Source organism: Calypte anna, chromosome 3 (assembly GCF_003957555.1).
Source record: "Calypte anna isolate BGI_N300 chromosome 3, bCalAnn1_v1.p, whole genome shotgun sequence".
Lineage (NCBI taxonomy): Eukaryota > Metazoa > Chordata > Aves > Apodiformes > Trochilidae > Calypte > Calypte anna.
The window spans coordinates 18751862-18769868 of record NC_044246.1 but is presented as its reverse complement, the minus strand read 5'-3'; the positions used below and the strand labels follow the sequence as shown (position 1 = coordinate 18769868).

General features: G+C 36.6%; 1 protein-coding gene across 1 annotated transcript in view; it reads left to right on the top strand.

Annotated features, from left to right (window-relative positions):
* Positions 1-18007, top strand: part of CAMKMT (calmodulin-lysine N-methyltransferase) — a 210070-nt gene that overhangs the window by 167486 nt on the left and 24577 nt on the right. The window contains exons 4-7 of the mRNA XM_030447272.1: positions 29-89; positions 3106-3160; positions 4214-4277; positions 9356-9422. Coding sequence (XP_030303132.1) covers positions 29-89; positions 3106-3160; positions 4214-4277; positions 9356-9422 — 247 coding nt within the window. The remainder of the gene's footprint in view (positions 1-28; positions 90-3105; positions 3161-4213; positions 4278-9355; positions 9423-18007) is intronic.

Genomic DNA, 18007 nt, shown 5'->3' with positions numbered 1-18007 from the left:
TAAGAAGGCAAATTTCTTTGTTTTATAGGTCTCTGGCCATCTGAAGAAGTGCTGGCCTACTACTGCCTGAAGCACAATGAAATATTCAGGTACAGAATTAAACATAAAAAGATATTTTCCAATCTGTTAGTTTTATTGTATCAGCATTGTAAAGATTGCTATGATTTAAGTCTTCAGATTAAATTTAAAATGTTCAAGGTGAAAGCATGTTGCTCTTAACAAAGAATTCTATGCTGCCTTTGGGTACTAATATTGCACAGCAAGCTTTCTGTTTTATGTCAAAGACTTTTGATTTCCACTCAAGGCATTTTATTTCACTTTGATTTTTGGGAAACAAAAGTGAAGCTCCAATCGATCAGTGCTGATTGTGAAGGTCAGGAAAAATAAAAGACATTCTTTAAACTGACATCTGTTGCAAAAGCAAGCAAAATATTACTTGATAAAATACATAATATTCACTGCATATAGCAGTGAAGGAATTTGCACCCGTATTTAAAGTGTCATGAAACAATTTGCAGACATCCTGTATTTTAATTACTTTTTTTTCTTTTCACATTTTCTAAACTTGTGGAAGACAGTTATCAAGGCTTCAAGAGGAACATCCTTAAAAAATATCCATCGTGCATCTTCCCTCTTTCCCTTTGAGCATACAGGGCCTTGCACTTGGAAATCCTTGAGGTTTCATTGTCCAGATGATGAATGAGGTGCAAGAAAAGCCATTACAACAACGCATTTGTGGGCACGAGTTGTGTTCTGAGTGTGCAAGGCTAATACCAAGTAAACCAGCTGGGAGCAGACAAAATCTTTCAGTTTGTGTACATATGGTGTTGGTAAAATAGTGAAGACCAAGCTGTTTCTTGCAGCAGTGCTGAAAGCCTCTCAGCTCTAAGCCAGTTCCTGCAGCTTGCTCAGACTTCATCTGAAATCAGACCTGGAACTAGAGTGTGTTCTAGTTCAGAAAGCCTCATTTCTGCTTCATCTGTCTTGAATGGATCCCATCCTGTAGCAGGAGGCAGCCACCACACCTCCTCTGGTAGCCACTGCTCCTTCCTCCCAGTTTAGCTGGGTACTGCACTGGGTGACTCGTGCTGGTGTACTGGTGTCCTGGCAGCACTTTGCTGTCCCTCTCCATGCCATGGCTCATACACTCTGCTGCTTCTGAGACTGTTCACACCAAACCTCCCTGTGCTGCAAGGTTATTTTCCCAGTCTGGGGATGCACGCCTGGGTTCTCGGAGACAGTGGTCAGTCCTTGGGCATCTTCACATCCTGCATTCTCAAGATAATGCCTTTTCTCCAGTGGGCTCAGAGTAGAATTTCTTCTTTTACTTTTCATTGATAAATGTCATTAAATAATGTGAGAGGGATGGATGTGATTTTTTAAATTTCCTAATAAGGAAACTTTGCACCAAACTAAATTAATGATAAAATATGTGTATATATGTGTATACATATACTCACATACACACAAATTTGGTTCACAATTCACTCAAAACCCCACACTAGATACTTTCTGTGTTTATTTCACTAAGCATTAGTCTCATAATGGATTAAGTGCCTTGTAAATCTTATATATATAACTGTATGCATATACTTCTAACTAATATGACGTATAGAAAAATAAAATGGAAAAATAGATAAATTTAGAAAAATTAAAAATGGAAAAAATCTATAATAATTCTATTTAAACCACAAGCTGCAAATTACCCACAGCTGTTCCATATTCTCACTGGGTTTATGTACAGCTTGTTCTTTTGAACTGTGGCCATCTTTTGTCTCGTTTCCATTAAACAGGGCAACTAGACTTTTTTCAAATAATACTTTTGGAGTCTAAGAAAAATAAATCTATCCCATCCAGGCAGCAAGAATTAGTATAGAGTCATACAGCCTACTCAGCTGGCCTCAGTGAGAAAAATATCAGCATTTGTATACTCATACTCATATGGCATCCTAGATGCTCTTCCCAAATATCAGTGTTGAGTGAGTAGGGAGGTAATACTTGCACATAAAAATACATTTTCAAATGTAGGTATTTTAGGGAAGAAGAGAAGGTTCACAGACACGCACATACACACACACACACACAAAAAAAAAAGAAAAAAAAGGTGTAGCTGAAATTCTCTTTTCTGCCTGTCACAAATGTCTCAATGGAAGAGTTTCTGCCAGCTGTAACAGTTGCTGCAGATTTAGCTGTAAAGCAGCCTGTTCCTAAGCTGAGGCTCTGCCCTGCCCTGGACGCTGCTTCAGGCAGTTTCAGCGTGGGGTCAGCATCCCTCCCTCCTCCCCTCCCGGGCAGGTCATGGCTCCTGAGGACATTCTTTATGGCTCCCCCTGCAAGCTCCCATCCGGCAGGCTTTCTGCCCCAAATTATATTTCACATGCACGTCCCAATAACAGCACAGTGTGGACGAAGTTTAAAGCAGCCTTTTAGACCATGTATTCCACCCTCCGCTCAGGCTCAGTTTAGGCTCTTGACACCAACTTCGTTTGGTTTTCTGTGGCTTAGCTGTTTGCTGCTCCCATCGATGTGCGTAACAGCGTTGTTTGTAGGTCACTTGCAGTTTTAAGTGCTAATTGAAGGATTGGATTTCTTCATGTGTAATTGTTTTGTGTTATATGGCTTGTTTTAAAACTTCTCCCTTTTTAGTGTAAAGAGGCTTTTAGGCATAACTATATGGAGAGATATATAAATAATATTAATTTCCCCATTTACTTCTCTAACTGTTTTTGCAAGAATGAATGTGGATTAACATTGTTATCCTTTCCTAACAATTATCTTTCGCTACTCTAGCTAGTTTAGTTCTAAAAGACAGAGCCATTGACAAGGGAAAAAAGGGAACCTTCTCAGATTTTTCAGCTCAGCGGTGGTAATGTTGCACTGAACACTAATGAGGGAACCCCCACTGATTTGCCTGCTTTGTGACTTTTCTATTTCATAATTATTTTTAAAACGCAAAACGACATGAGGTAGCCTAGTCATGTCTCTACAACTTCCTGGTAGCTCAGTTCTTGCTGCAGATGGCAATTTGTTCTTGTAACATATATGTCTCTCTGACCATTTTCATCTAATTTGTATGGGTTCTACCATTTCCTTTCTCTCTTTCAGGGACCTTGCTGTGTGTGAGCTAGGGGGTGGCATGACATGCTTGGCTGGGCTCATGGTAGGTCTTTTCTCAATTCCAATCCCATTCAGAGGAAGAAACAAAAGGAAAAATGTTCCAGTGCCTCCAACTGCTGGGTCAGAGAACTGTCAACAGCCTCAGCTGCGGTCAAGCTGCAGAGTCTTGAGAGACCTTCTAGATTGACTTGCTTTCGTATCATATTGATTTTATGGTTGCCTCGATGAGCAGAAACATTTTACCTCCATGTAGTCAATATCTCTTGTTGTGACATTCCAGGCCACGTACGGTCTGTCTTTCATTGCCATTGCCAAAGCATTATTTTTTTTTTCAGATTATAGTCCCATTTGCTAAGATACAGGAATAGCCTGGCGAATCACAGTTGGAGCACCATGATATAGCTGCTAATGTTTTGCCTGCATTATTACACCAACAAACATGATCCAGAGCTCTCGGTAATTAGATTCTTTTGAATTAGATTGGCCATTCAGGAGAGTCGTTCACCATTCTCTGGGTTCTGAGTCATGTATTCAGGAGATATTATGTAGCAGTGCAGTGCATTAGACAAGTTTTTATGTCTCTACAAATAAAAGCATATTGTTACACTGATTGGCATTTGACAAACCTGTCGCTCTTATACAATGTGTCGAGGTTACAGCCCAATGTGCGAGCATGTCAAAGCTCACAAAAAAATTACCCTTACAAAGCCATCTGCCTGCAATGCAAAGTTATATGAAGGGCATCAGGCAGTCAGACAGAAGCAAGCTGAAAGGCAGAGTGACAGCCTTGTATGATGGCTCTACTAGATAAACAGAAGCCCGCAAATGAAAGCCTCTCAGAATACCATCATCCGCTGTCACAATGCAATTACGGAACAGAATGATAGCAAGATAGAGGCTCCCGCAAATGGAATGATAAAAGTATTGACTGATTTGATTGAATGATTAAAATAATGCAGACATAAAATGAAAAAAGATTGAAGATTGTTACAGAGAAATAGGTGAGGAAGCATGATACTGAAGGCTTGTCACTCCTGTCTTCACTTCCACACAGACAAGCATATTTGCTCATTGTTTGCTGTGCTCTTTTTTTCAGGTTGCTATTTCTGCAGATGTCAAAGAAGTTCTGTTAACTGATGGAAATGAAAAGGCCATCAAAAGTATCCTTATTCAGATAGAAAACTGGTTTGTTGTGCTCGTTCCTTTTTACTGGCTGAGTCACAATCGATATAAAGACAGACAGCATGGGGTATATTAAGAAAGTCTCCACATAAGTAATTAAAAAATAGATGCAGAATATCTTGAACAGAGCTACAGCTTCCCCCAGATAAATGCCACATTTTCCTCTTTAATTAAAGATGTAAATGTTGGTAGAGACCAAGTACAGTAGTAAATATTTTTCCTATGTGTGAGTGCTGAAAGATTCCTTGTGTTTATGCTGCACGTTACAGGAGTTGTAGTAGTGAATCAAATCATTAGCTCCCCTTCACATATTCGTTTTGCAGAACTAGGATTTTTGGTTGGTTGGTGGGTTTGTTTTTTTCACTTTCAGATACAACATAGCCTCTTACAACATGCCCAGCATTTGTATATTGTCATAGCATTTCCATTGAATACTAAAATGCATGGTTTCATTGTTGCTGCTAAGTTACAACTGCCTACAAATTACCTATTTAGTGTGCTTAATCAATTACCAATTTATGATTATCTCTCTTGATGTAAGATTGCAAAACTCCTCTGTCTCTTGTAGAAAGTATTTTATTACATTTCTTATATTAGAATAAATTGCTATTATGCCCTCCTAATATGAACACAGTTCAGAAAATTGAACTGGACTTTAGCTAAGTGAGCGAATGAGTGAGCATAATTTGTGGCCACATTAAATATCAGCACAGAACAAGAGCACATATATACAGTGAATACTAATAGCCTTTAGAAATTGAGAGGGGAAAAAAGGAAGATATCTATTTGCTTTTGTTCCTTGTTAATCTTTCCATTTGCATTTTAAGGCAGACTAGTTTTTCAGGTTTTGGCCACTGCACCATCAGAATTATTTAGATTTGAATTTTTTATGTATTTGAGAGCTAACATAATGAGTACTTAGTGGAAAAAAAAATACATAAACTAATTTGTGGTTTAAAAAAAATTGCAGTTGCTGATGTTAAAACAGGAGACACTGCAGTGCAGTGCAATAATATTACCTTTAAAAAGACTTTACTTCAGAAGGCAGCTGAGGTAACAATGGCTGCTTGCACCACTCAACAGTTTCTTGGAAAACAAACAGCGTATCTGAGATTGTGTCTTTTAAAAATTGAAGGAAGCCTTATAAGTGTCTCCTTTTTTTCTTGAAAATGCAAGTTTTGTTATAGTCATGTCTTGGGGAGGAAGTATTCATTATTCTGTGTATTTTAATCAGCTTCAGCCCATCCAATCTATGTTACATGTCATTATAAAGATAAAAAATATGAAAAAGTATTTCAGAATAAGCCTAACAACACAAACTCATATTTTATAGGAGTGTAAGTTTTTAACAAAAGGTCATTTTCCCCACAGAAATCATCAGGTGAGCTCAGTAATCAAGTCAGCAAATCTCTTGTATGAGAAACTCCATAAATATACCTGAACTTTTTTGAAATTTAGAAGTCCTCTATAACAAGGAAAATTGATGAATGCCAAAAGTATTTACTCAGTCTTTGGAAGTAAACAAATTAAAGTGCTTATATTCCTGAAAAAGGTGCTGTTAATGTAATCTAATTAGCACACCTTAGTTTTTCACAAAATGTTTTAGAAATATATTTTATTTCCAAAATTCTTACAAGGAGTCTTCATCTGTATTCACTCAGTGAATCTCTTTCAGAGAAGTGGTCGGTGGAAGGCTCTAACAGGAATTTATTTTTCTTTTTTTAACATTTGGTGCTCTGAAGGCTAAGCATTCAAAGTGCTTTTATTGTGTAGGATTTTACAATGGACTTAATATTAGCAGGGTGCCAAAGTGCAGCAGGCTAAGAACTTTACAGTGTAGGAGGAATGTATTCTTAAAAGTGCACATAATAAAATTTACATTGAATTTAATATGTTTTATGGACTTTAGTAGTAATTTTATGATCTGTTTTATGGTAATTTTCTCCTGTATTCTTTTCTATAGTTTAGCTATAGCAGAACTTTAGGCTAAATTTATATCTGTTTCAGCCACACCAGGCTCACTGAAATCAGTAAGAATTTTTAGTGTAATTGGAAATAGTGCTTGGCCCCAGGTGCCACAGACAAATTACGGATTTGTGGTAATTTTTATTATTGGTGAGGGTATTTTTTAATTGTTTAGCATACCAAATTAAATTAAAGTGGGATAAAATACTGTTTTCTTTTCTGGATCCTGCTCTTCAGGAATAGTTAATGCCTAGTATTATGCTTTTTATGTAGGTATTATAGATTAAAATAATCTTGTTTAAAAATTACTGTTTACATCTTCCCTTTAAATTTCTTAGGAAGCTTAAATTACATGCCAGTCATACTATAATATCCAAAAATTACTTTCCAAAAAGTAAAAGAGGTTGTCAACAACAACAACAACAACAAAATCGCTGTCAGAAGCCAGGAAATCACGAAGCAAGCCTGCTAATTATTCTTAATGGGCAAGATGAGCACATTAAGAAACAAATGAATACATCAGTGAAATGTAATTGAAAATCGACCTGGCAATAGTGCATTGCATCTGAGAATCTGCCTTTGTATTATCATCATCATCATAATTATTGTTGGTTTTGTTGTTGTTATCACTATTCAGTGAGCGTAACTAACAGCTTTGCTTTGTGAAGTCTCAAGCTTCTGAGGATTTGATTTTTCTTTTCATTTTTGACATTCTTCATATTATTCTCCATTTCATACTGCCACATCAAGTATTTACTATGTATGTTTTCAAAAAGTATACAAGGATATGTTATAGAGCTGTTACAAGTTAAAACAATTTATGAAGATGTCAATATTAAATCAGTGTTGTGATTTTAGCCATTTCACTGAATGCATAGCTAGAATATATAGCTATATTTTATATGAATCAATTGTCTTATGCATGAGGTTTATGGAGGTTTTTAAAAGGGTATTATGATTTGAGCTACTAGTCCCTTTAAAAGACTTCACTAACACTCCTTTTGCTTTTCATGGATAGATTTTAATTGATTAGCAGATCATTTATATTGCAAAATCAATTAAAGAAAGACAGATGTTACTGCTTTTGCAGCTTTATCAAAACTTCATTGTTTGTTTTATTGTGTTTAAGTTCTTACAGGATTATTTAAAGAAAGAAAGTATTAGAAAGAAAAATATAGGTATTTCAAGGGAATAATAAAGATATACAATGGCAAAGTTACCTGATTCATCCCCCTTTGTAATTTTGAGTGATATGCATTCTGATTTTCCAACTCAGGTGATATCTGTGACATACTCAGTCATGAACATCAAATTCTATTTCCCTGGAACACTAGAAGTAGCTATACTCATTGCAACACACTGAAATCCAGATATAAGGTTCATTTCTAGTAAAAATTGGCTCCTATTTCAGAGATGCTGGGTACCTTCTGCCTTAGCTCTCTTTCACACCACACAGTAGTGACTGGAACTACTGTCTGAAAGCATCAATAATACAAAACATTGTTGCAGTGCAGTATAATGGCCATTAAAATATAGTGTATGGATCTTTCAACAGTCCTGGGAATTTTAGGTTAGAAAGGTCATGTTCAGCCTGAATGCCTGAAGACATGGGCTCATAAATAATTTTTAAAAGCAGGTGTTAACATGTTTAAAACAATTATTAGTAGTTTTGCTCAGTTATATAATTTTAGTGCAGTGTAGCTAATTTATCAGCAATGTTACTTCTGCCTCTCATTAAAAGCAGCATGCTTTACTCATGGATTTTTTATGCCTCCTTTTGCTTCAGAGGTGTAGACCATTCATTACGACTTCTCATTGAATAAGCACGTCCAAACTATGGAGATTAGTTTAAGCCAGTCTAGTTTAAACCATTTCTATTTTTTTGCTTCACAAAATAGCAGTTATCTTCTCTTTTACTTTGTTGGGATAGAGGCTTTCCTAAAATAACTTTTCTTAACTAGTCAGCTGTGTTAGGAAGTCCAATTATGTGATTTCAGCAAAGCATATAAAGAATGCATTAGTGATAATATTAAATTAGCCTGACACTTGTGTTCAGTTTTCTTATAAGAGCACCTGCAAAGAATTCAGTATATTTTGTGCACCTAGGAACATCCTTCTACTTAGCATCAGATTTCCTGCACCCTAAATACAGAAGAATGATCATTGACATCTTTACCAAAAATATCCATTAAAGAGAATTTTTTATATTTGAGAATGAAGCATTCAAATATGTATGGATTCACAGTTAGTATTCTCATAGTTTGCAGTTACTTGCTACACCCTATCCTTCCAACAGCTTCTCACTAACCACAAATGACTGATTACGAAGGTTCTCATTCTAGGCATAGATGACTGGGCACAGCTTCCCTTGAAACGTTTCATTGCCAGCCCTTGCTTTGTCCTGCCTGAATGGCTACTCAGAGTTGTTTGGATTGATGTTCCAAACTGAGATAATCTGAGACATGAGACTGAGGTACTGTTGTGGTGGCTGAGGGGAAGAAAATGCATTTATTGCTTTGTGTTATCCTTGATGGTAGTTCCAAACTGTTCTCAAGAAACAACTGGATTAGAGACCCTGTGCCTCTAGTTTGAGGTGCTCCTATTTTGTGTCAGATTTCACCCAGAGTCTTGTGTCTTGTGGCAGGGCAGGTACTCAAAACCCATAAACCTCCAAAATATCTACACTATGATCTAATGATATAGTCAAATCCATCACACACTAAACCAGACATTAAGTGACTGTGCTAAAATATGTCTTTTCACTATGGATACAGTTCTTATATTTGTAAACAATAGTTGCCTTCAAATGTATATGAGGTTTGGAAGGTCTTTTTCGGTCTCCTCTGGGGCTTCAGAGCTATCAATTCCTTAAATGAAACAGTAAATAGACTTTGGCTACAAGAGCAAGTTGCTGCATAGATATATAGCTGATGTGCTGAAGTACCAATGTAAAATTTATCCTTCTGAAATGGACTGACTCTTAGCATGGATTAAAGATAAAAGACTATGGACATATTAATAATGTAAAATATTTATTTTTATTTTATTACTGCTCTATTTTTATTCATAATGCTTAACAAATATACTACAGATGTAAGTGACATCATAACAAGAAACCAAAATGCAGGCGTGTTTAAGGCTCAGAAAGTGTCAAGCTGGTAAGATTCTACTATACTGTTTTAAAGATTCTTGCATATAATTGTATATTTAATCTAAATATGAAATGTTTGCAGAAGTGTGAAAGCCTATGTTACTGATACTGACACAAGTGTATGTACAATGTAAGTAGATAGATCATGGTGTAGTGATGCAATACAGAAAACTGGAACTATAAAACAAAATCTGAATTGGTTTTTAGCCTAGAAAATGCAGTATGATTAATCTTGGTGACAGAATCTCCTTCTCCTTATTTTTTTTGCATTCTCTTCAAACTGTGTAGTTGAAATCTGAATGCTTCAGAGTCAATGTTACTGAATATAAGGCATGGAATGAATGTGCCTAAATCACTGTCAGGTGTCATGTTAAATAGTTCTGAGAACTCAGGATGGCAATGAATCCTACTTGCCCCTGAGGCAGAAGTTGTGAGAACAGCCATAAGGAGTTTTTTGGTCATCCTGTCTTGCAATCAGTCTTCTGTTACAATAGGACAGGTGAGGAGCATGGGAGCCAGGCACAGGGTGCTGGAGCCCTTCTCTCATTATCTGTGTCCTGAGGTGCAAGATGCACCCAGCATTTTTGTCCTAGTGCCCCAGATCTTTTGTCTCTTAAGTTAGCCCTGAAGGTGTGCTCTGGAGGGCGAGTGTTGTAGGGGTTCAGATAAGGTTTCAGATGTCTCCATGGCTCTAGTACCTGCTGCCACCAAGGTTAGCTGTTAGTCTGTTTCACTGAGGCATTTCCATGTACAGTAAGGACTAAAAGCCACTGAAAATTTGTGTTAATCTCTAGTAGTATTTCAAAAGTGGTATAGGGTTAAGAATTGAAATGTGCTTAGAGATGGGTGCCAAAGAGAAAATTGTGCAGTCTCATTAGTGTGTCTAAATTTGGGGGATTTTTTATGTTTCTCATTCCAGGAGATCTCTCAGTCCTTCTCAAAGGGCAAAAGTAAAGCTGAAGAAGGGTTGAAAAAGACAAGCTGTTACAGCAGAATAAGCTTATTAACATAGAGGGCTAAACCCATACAATTTTAATGGCTATCATTCACATAATTTATCCCGATGCTTATGTAGCTATTCTGTGTACTGAAGTTCTTCTAAGTGAGCACTTAGAGTTAGAAAAATCCTGCTTTCATTAGGGTATGCATGCATATAACTTAGAGATATATCTCTGCATCCTAATAAGTGCCTGCCAAGGAGACAAAGGCCACACAGGCCGCAGGAATGGTCTTTCAGGTTCCATGTGCTGAAAGCTTCTTGAGAGCAGTCTCAGACAGCCATCCCTGCTGAGGAGAGGCTGTGAGGCACATCCATCCAGAAGCTTAGATTTTGTAGATTTCCAATTGCTGTCTACTTTGTATGAGATTTCAGATTTCATCCCTTGTCAAGACTTCAAAACTGGTCTTTTAGATATCAATCAAAAGCGCATTTGCTACCCTGTTCTCATTTACATTTATCTAATGCTTGAGGTCATTTGTGATCATTTGAGTGTATTTCAGCATATGGAATCAGTGAATAATAGATTTCAGCCTCACGCTGTGAAGAAAGATTGTGTTTTTACAAGACATGATGTTGTTTACTGGGTGTTAATAATCACTAATTAATAAACATATCTAGACAGCATAAAACATTGCGTTTTAAGGAATAAAAATGTCAAGTGTTTAACTTCTTGAGAGCAAGAGCATTTGGGGCCTTATTTGCATAAATAAAAGAATTAAAGTACAAAATAAAGGGAAGTACTATATCAAAATATAAGACATTATAATAGAGACATAATTTGATTTTTAGTTCTACATTCCTAAGGCTTTTGCGGAGTTGTTGTAACAGTGTAAAGTTTTATAATTTAAGTCCTCAAGTGACTCTATCCAATCCCCAAAATAATGACCAACCTGCATCTTTCTATCTTATACACATTAATAGTTGATTTCTGCTGTCAAAATTAAGGATGTACTTGGTTAGTTATCTGAGAAGTGTTAATGGATGGATCAGTCCTCCAGATTCAGTAATGAGATGTGATGAAGGCAGTAATGAAGTTATTTGATCACTTCTCAAGGCCTTGAAGAAACTAAAAGGCTGTTGTAAAATCTGAAATATTATTGTGACCCTGATTCACCTTCCCTAGAACTGAAAACCTAGATTTATATAATGATGAGGTGCCGAAGGGGAACACAAGAAAAGGTAGAGTTTTGTAGGGAAGAATGGCACACTGACATTAGGTGACTTCTGTCAGGTTGATCAGAAGATGCAGGCAAATTAATACAGCGACATATTTAGGTGACTTACTGCAACATTAATTTAATCTGGCAAAGGCAAGTTCCTTGCTTCAACATGTAATTTAAACTGTGTCTAAGTATGTCTAAGTTTGGACAGCCTCCAGTGCAAAGTTTCAAGATTTTTTCCATGTAAAAGAAAAATCAGAATGGACCCTTCTCAGTCCACCTTCATCTGATGTAAGCATCTTGTACTCTTTGCCTTGCACATGGAGCAGAAATTATGAGGGTCAGTGTGTGACTTATTTAAGTCTAGACTTGGAAAATATGCCAGAAAATGTATGGTGCAAAAAGGAACAGTCCAGGATCAGCCAAAAGAAGTTAGATTAGGACAAACTGCCATACATTTACTTAAATGCAATAAATGAGCACTTATCTAGCTCTCTGCCAACTCTTGATTATTGTTTAAAACTACAGTAATATAAGCCAAACTGGCAGTTTGTCATATTATGTGTTATAATGTAATAATAGATATTTAGTAAACAGTTTATTTTGGCAGTGGATATACAATTCTATTTTATTTTTAGCTTCCATGAATATGTTCAGAATTTCTTGCTTACGTTTACTCAAAATAGCTACAGTAATGCCACCAAGTTACTGATAATGACTTGTCATATCTGAATTATTAGGTAGGTGAATTATTAATACTGTGTATGAGTTTGGCTGCTGGAGTTTGTTTTGCAGGTTAAACATTACCTGTGAACCCCATTGTTTAGCCCATAACTTAGCATATGAGTTATCCTGATAGCAGTTTTTGTACCATCAGCTGTTATTGGTTTGACATACATTGTAGTTTTGAACATGTTTACTGAATTATCAATAACAATATCAATGAACCTCTGCTCTTTTTCTTCTCTTTATTGGAATGGGGAAATCTTCCTGATGGTAGATAGAATTCCAGGTGGTATAATTTTGAAAAATTGTTCTTATTACAAATGTCATGATGGAAAAGCTTTATCAAAGAGGAAGGCTTGCTGTATATTCTAAAGGTGCAGACTCTAGCTGTCTTACCCACCAGGGAATTTGTTCTTCCATCAGATTCCTTTGTCTGAAAAGACTGAATCTGTTAATAACAACATTTGTTACTTATTGCTGATCTAGGACCTGTGAGTTTTCACTCCAGACATGACTGTTGTTTCACTAAGAGTTGTCCCAGAGGGATTACATTCCATGTAAGGGTGTAAACAAATACACATAACTTCAAGTTAGTGGGAGAAATGGGTTGGCCTCTTTTCCCAGGCAACTCTCAGCAAGACAAGAGGGCACGGTCTTAAGTTGTGCCGGGGGAGGTTTAGGTTGGATATTAGAAAGAATTTCTTTACCGAAAGGGTGATCAGACATTGGAATGGGCTGCCCAGGGAAGTAGTGGATTCTCCATCCCTGGAGATATTTAAAAAGAGACTGGATGTGGCACTCAGTGCCATGGTCTGGTAACTGCAGCAGTAGTGGACCAAGGGTTGGACTTGATGATCTCTGAGGTCCCTTCCAACCCAGTCAATTCTATGATTCTATGATTCTATGCCTTTTGATTTGATTAGTAATAACTTATCACATACTACTTGTTCTATTCTATAGTCAACATTAAAGTCCACATCAAGAATGTATGACCATGTGACCAGAAGTGACAGTTCCTTCTCCTTAAAGGTTAACAGGTTATAATCTTATCTGAGATTCTAGTGTTCCTTCCAAATGTAATAGATTTGCAAGCTTCCACAATTCAAGCTAAAAAGAAAAGTCTTTCTAAAGACTAAACAGCATCCAGTATATTAGTGAATGAGATGTGACAAAACACTTAGCTACATTGTCCTGATTCTGTTCTTATATTAATTACCACTTTCTCTGTAACTGCCAGTATGTGAATATTTTACCTTACTGCCACATTCTTCAAATATGCCAACTTTCTAACCTTCCTGATTTCAACTGGTCATGTAAGAGGTTCCATCAGCTTGGGACAGCCTTAATAAAAATTCTGTCTTGAGTCTTTTTCATCAAAATAACCTGAATGTTGTTAAATTAAAAATTTTGAAAACATGTTTATTGCACTTGTGTTTGTCAGCCTAGCAACCCTATAGGAATCTCTTTCTTCCAACTACTTATCCAGTCTCATCAGGTAACACTTGCATAACACCACCTACTAGTAAGGAGGAAGCAGACAAAAAGAACATTTCCTGCTCTTTGATTAGAAAGAAAAGGCTCCTGGTTCCTGCTCTCTTAGGTCGATCACTTTAGGTATGTGTGGGAAGGAACAAGGAACAGCCTGACTGTTCATGCCCACTGCTTACTGTCACAGTAAACTCAACTCAGGTGGAAACCATTCCATCCCTCTGATCATACTTGGCCTTCTCCATATCTTTTCTGGTTTCAATCTACTCAGATGAGGGTGATCAGTACTGCATTCAGAGTTTGCATGTGATAGATATATGTACGGAAATAATTATAATTTCCATTCCTCTTCTAAAAATGCCTAACTGATTCGCTTTTTTGATTTCCACTGAGCACTGAGCTAGTATTTTTGTGATACTGTCTGTCACAACATAAGGAGCTTTCCTGTGATGGCCAGTTTGGAGACCTTAATTTGTCTTTATCAAGTCAGAATTATTTTTCCCCTTGTGCACTTTGCATATATCCACACTGGATTTCATCTCTCATTTTTGTCATCCAATTATTCAATTTCATCCTTCTGTGATTCTTCAAAGTCTGCTCTTTTCTTTACAGTCTTGAATAACTTCCTAACATTAGCAACCTTTGCCACCTCAGTGCTCATCTCTTGTAAACATCTTGTATAGGACAGGTCTCAGGGGAACTCCACTGATTAGCTCCCTCCATTGTCAAAACTGATGACTTACTACCAGTCTTTTGTTATATTATTTAGCAGTGCCAGGGCTGTTCTCCATTGACCGTCTCCTTGCCTTAGATGGTGGGTGACAGTCTTTGCCTTTTGGAATCAGAAGCTTGCTGTGCTACAGGGATCACCCCTATCTGAATACCTGCTGGCACCTTTGAAGAGCTCAGGGTTTGTAAAGCATGACTTCCTTTTACAGGAGATGTATCAAAAAAAGGCTTCTGTGGTAAGTGTCTTCAATTTCTTCTACACTGAACACTGCTGCAAAGAATTCATTTCACCTCTGTGAAATATTGTTATCATCATTCTATATCCTGATCACCATCTGGCAGGAAGATTTAGAACAAAAGAAAGAATTCACTCTTTTCTTGCCTGCCTAATTTTATTATTACAGTTAATTTTCCAAGTTTGATCTTTTCTTTCTTCAGCTTTTTTCAGCTTGCTTTCAGCTTCTTTCTTTCTTCAGCTTTTAGAGGAATGACATCTTGTTGCTAATAATCTTCTAGCATTTGGCACTATCAGTTGACTTTCACCAACTTCCAGGTCTGTTCTATTTGTGTATTTAACCCAATTGTGTTGACTTGATAAAGTTGCAGTGTATTTTAAATTACATTGTGGTCTTGTCTGACTTCTTTATATGACCGGATCAAAAATATATAAAGAGAAAAAATTGAAAAGTTAGCAAGCTTTGTAGAGAAATTTCTGTGTGTTTGGAGGAACAGGAAGAATGGCTAGGTACTAGCTAAAAGTATAGCAATGCATTATTTTAAATAATTCTTGCCCTAATCCTTGGCTACTTTATGATGGTCTCCTTTTAGCTTATAAAAACGTGCTTTTGATATAACTATTACTCTTTTACTCTCTTGGACTGGACAGAAAAACTGTCAGAGACAGTATCAGAGACCACTGATATGAGAAAACTTAGATCTTTCTTCCCAGGGCAGAACACATTTAAATCAAGTTGTATATCTTTCTGAAATGTATATTCATTTTTTGACATATATGGGGTTGATACAGAAATTTGAAATCTTGAATATTGTATTTCCTTCTGCCCTCAGAATTTAAACACCTGTGAATTACATCTTCTCTGCTGTTTTTATTGTTTTCTCACTTTCAGTCCTTCTGGACCTGTCTGGTTCACTTCATATTCTCTTTTTTTATTCCTTCTTGTTCCCTTCATTGTCCTCCCTGTGTTCATGGATATACTGTTTTCCAGAGAGCATGGAACTCTTCTTTTCCTTCATACTTTTACACCTTTACAAAGCTTTCATTCGCTAATCTATGAGTACAGTTGTGCCACATGGGCTCATGCTATCTTGCGTTTCAAAATTACATTTTTTTTTATATCATATCACTCTGAATTAGAACGTGAGAGGCATCCATTTTGTGCATAATCTGCTACTTGAACCTTGCTAACAACAGTAGTTAATCTCCTAAATAAAGACTGATTTAGAACATATTGATGTAAAGGAGGGATGTGGAAAGGCAAATTCACAAACAGTGATATCTTTTTATTAATAAAAACATTTTCATACAATCTTAATTCTTTAAAAAAATAGCCACATTTATGCTGTATGTTGGTCTGTGGTGTGTCTACAAATTTGAAAACTTTATTTTACAACAGCTGTATTTACTTGCAGTGTATTATGTCCCAAAAATTTAGTAGCTTTTGATATGCAGTAAATGTGTTAGGACTATTATTTTTGAAGAGAAAACTGTAAAGTTCCCATCTGAATTTTAGCAAAATATGTTGTACAGAATAAAAGGTAGAAAATGTGTCTTCAGAATAAGAAATAAGGGAAGCATGTAATTTTTTAATAAACTTTTTAAAAGGAACTTTTAGCCAGGAAACCCTAGACAGAGTCATAGGATGATGCCTGAAGTTAGAAGGGACCCACAGTGGGGTTTGATGTTTTTACTTCTTTTGTGTTACCACATTGACAATTGATAAGATTTCATCATGGATCTTTGCACCAGGCGTTGTATAAACACAGAGCAAACAGACTGTTTGTGTTGGAGAATCTGTGGTGTAAGTCCAGAGATAGTTTGGGTGAGGAAGGATAACAAGGATAACCAGTCAGCACATGGACAGAGTTGGAGGCACAAGAGCAGCAAAACCTCTATTCAGTTTTTGTAAGCACTATTATAAGGTACAGTTTCAAGGATAATGGAGTAAGTTTATGGATAAAATAGTGGAAGACAATTGTAAAGGTTCTTGTTTGGAAAATAAAGTGGAAGATGTAGACTGTCACTAGGATTGATTAAAGCATGTACTTGTCCTTTCAATATTGAATGAGAGAGAAAAAAGAGGGAAGTGGACTGTTGTGAAGCATTTGGAAAAGAAGACTTGCAGCATGGAGGAGTGCAAAGAGAAAGGCGACAAGATCAGGGTTGTAGGAAAGAAAAACAATGTTTGCAGCAATCTATTAAATAAAATCTGGCAAGACTTTTCAAGAGCAAAGAGAACAATAATGTGATGTTAAGGTGTAAGTGATGCTGACATGATCAAGAGTTTGAATGAGTAGGTAAGCATCTTCTTTGTGATGCTATGCAGAGAGAAAACACAAGATGTGAACCAAGCTGAGGTATGCAAATATAGAGGAAGGCTTAAACTAAGTCTTGTTTACAGACTGCAATTAATGATTATGTCCAAAGGGATCAAGAAAAGGTGGTAACAACAATGAGCTGCTGTACTTTAGAGGTGATGATCTTCTCTTTCACTGAGGCTGTGAGAGCCTCAGCTGAGCTGTGAGTGCAAAGTAGAGAAGTGGGTAGTTGGGTTTAGCTGTGGATGAGATGGCCCAGAACTGAAATTCAGAGGAAGAAGAGGTTGAGTTGGAACATTATCAGAAATATGGGAAAGCTTTGAATGTAATATTTAGCAGAATACATTATAAAAAAAACTGTAAGAAAACCAAAAATATAAAAAATGGTTATAAAAAACCAAAATAAAACAAAAACCTAAACAACAGAAAACCATGGAAGTTAGAATTCTAAAGAATAGCAAGGTTCTACTGGACTGGAATGAGAAGAAAGGTCCAGGAGAATGAGGATAAAGTGCAGGTTTTCAGCCTTTAACAAGAGCAGATAAATGATGTGGAAGCTGCCAGAACCCGCAAGGAAGTTGTTAGAAGGAAGTGTCCATCAGCAATTGTAAATATCACATTCAAACTGCTTAGAAATTTGAGAGGAAAGAAAGAATGGATGATGTTGAATACCTGTGGTTGAAAATTTAACCTTGGTCCCTTCAAACCAGGTGTGCGCTGTAGGGAGTGAGATAATGGATAAGAATACAAAGCAAAGTGAAGCAGTAATGGTAATAAAGGCTGAAGGTGAAAAAAGGTGGAGAATTAAGAGCAACCTAATGCAAATATAATGAGAAAGATGGGGAAATGATAGGCAGATTTGTAAGATTCCTTAGAGAATTGTAATGACAGGTGTATACATTGACTCTGTCACTAAATTAAAATACATCTTCT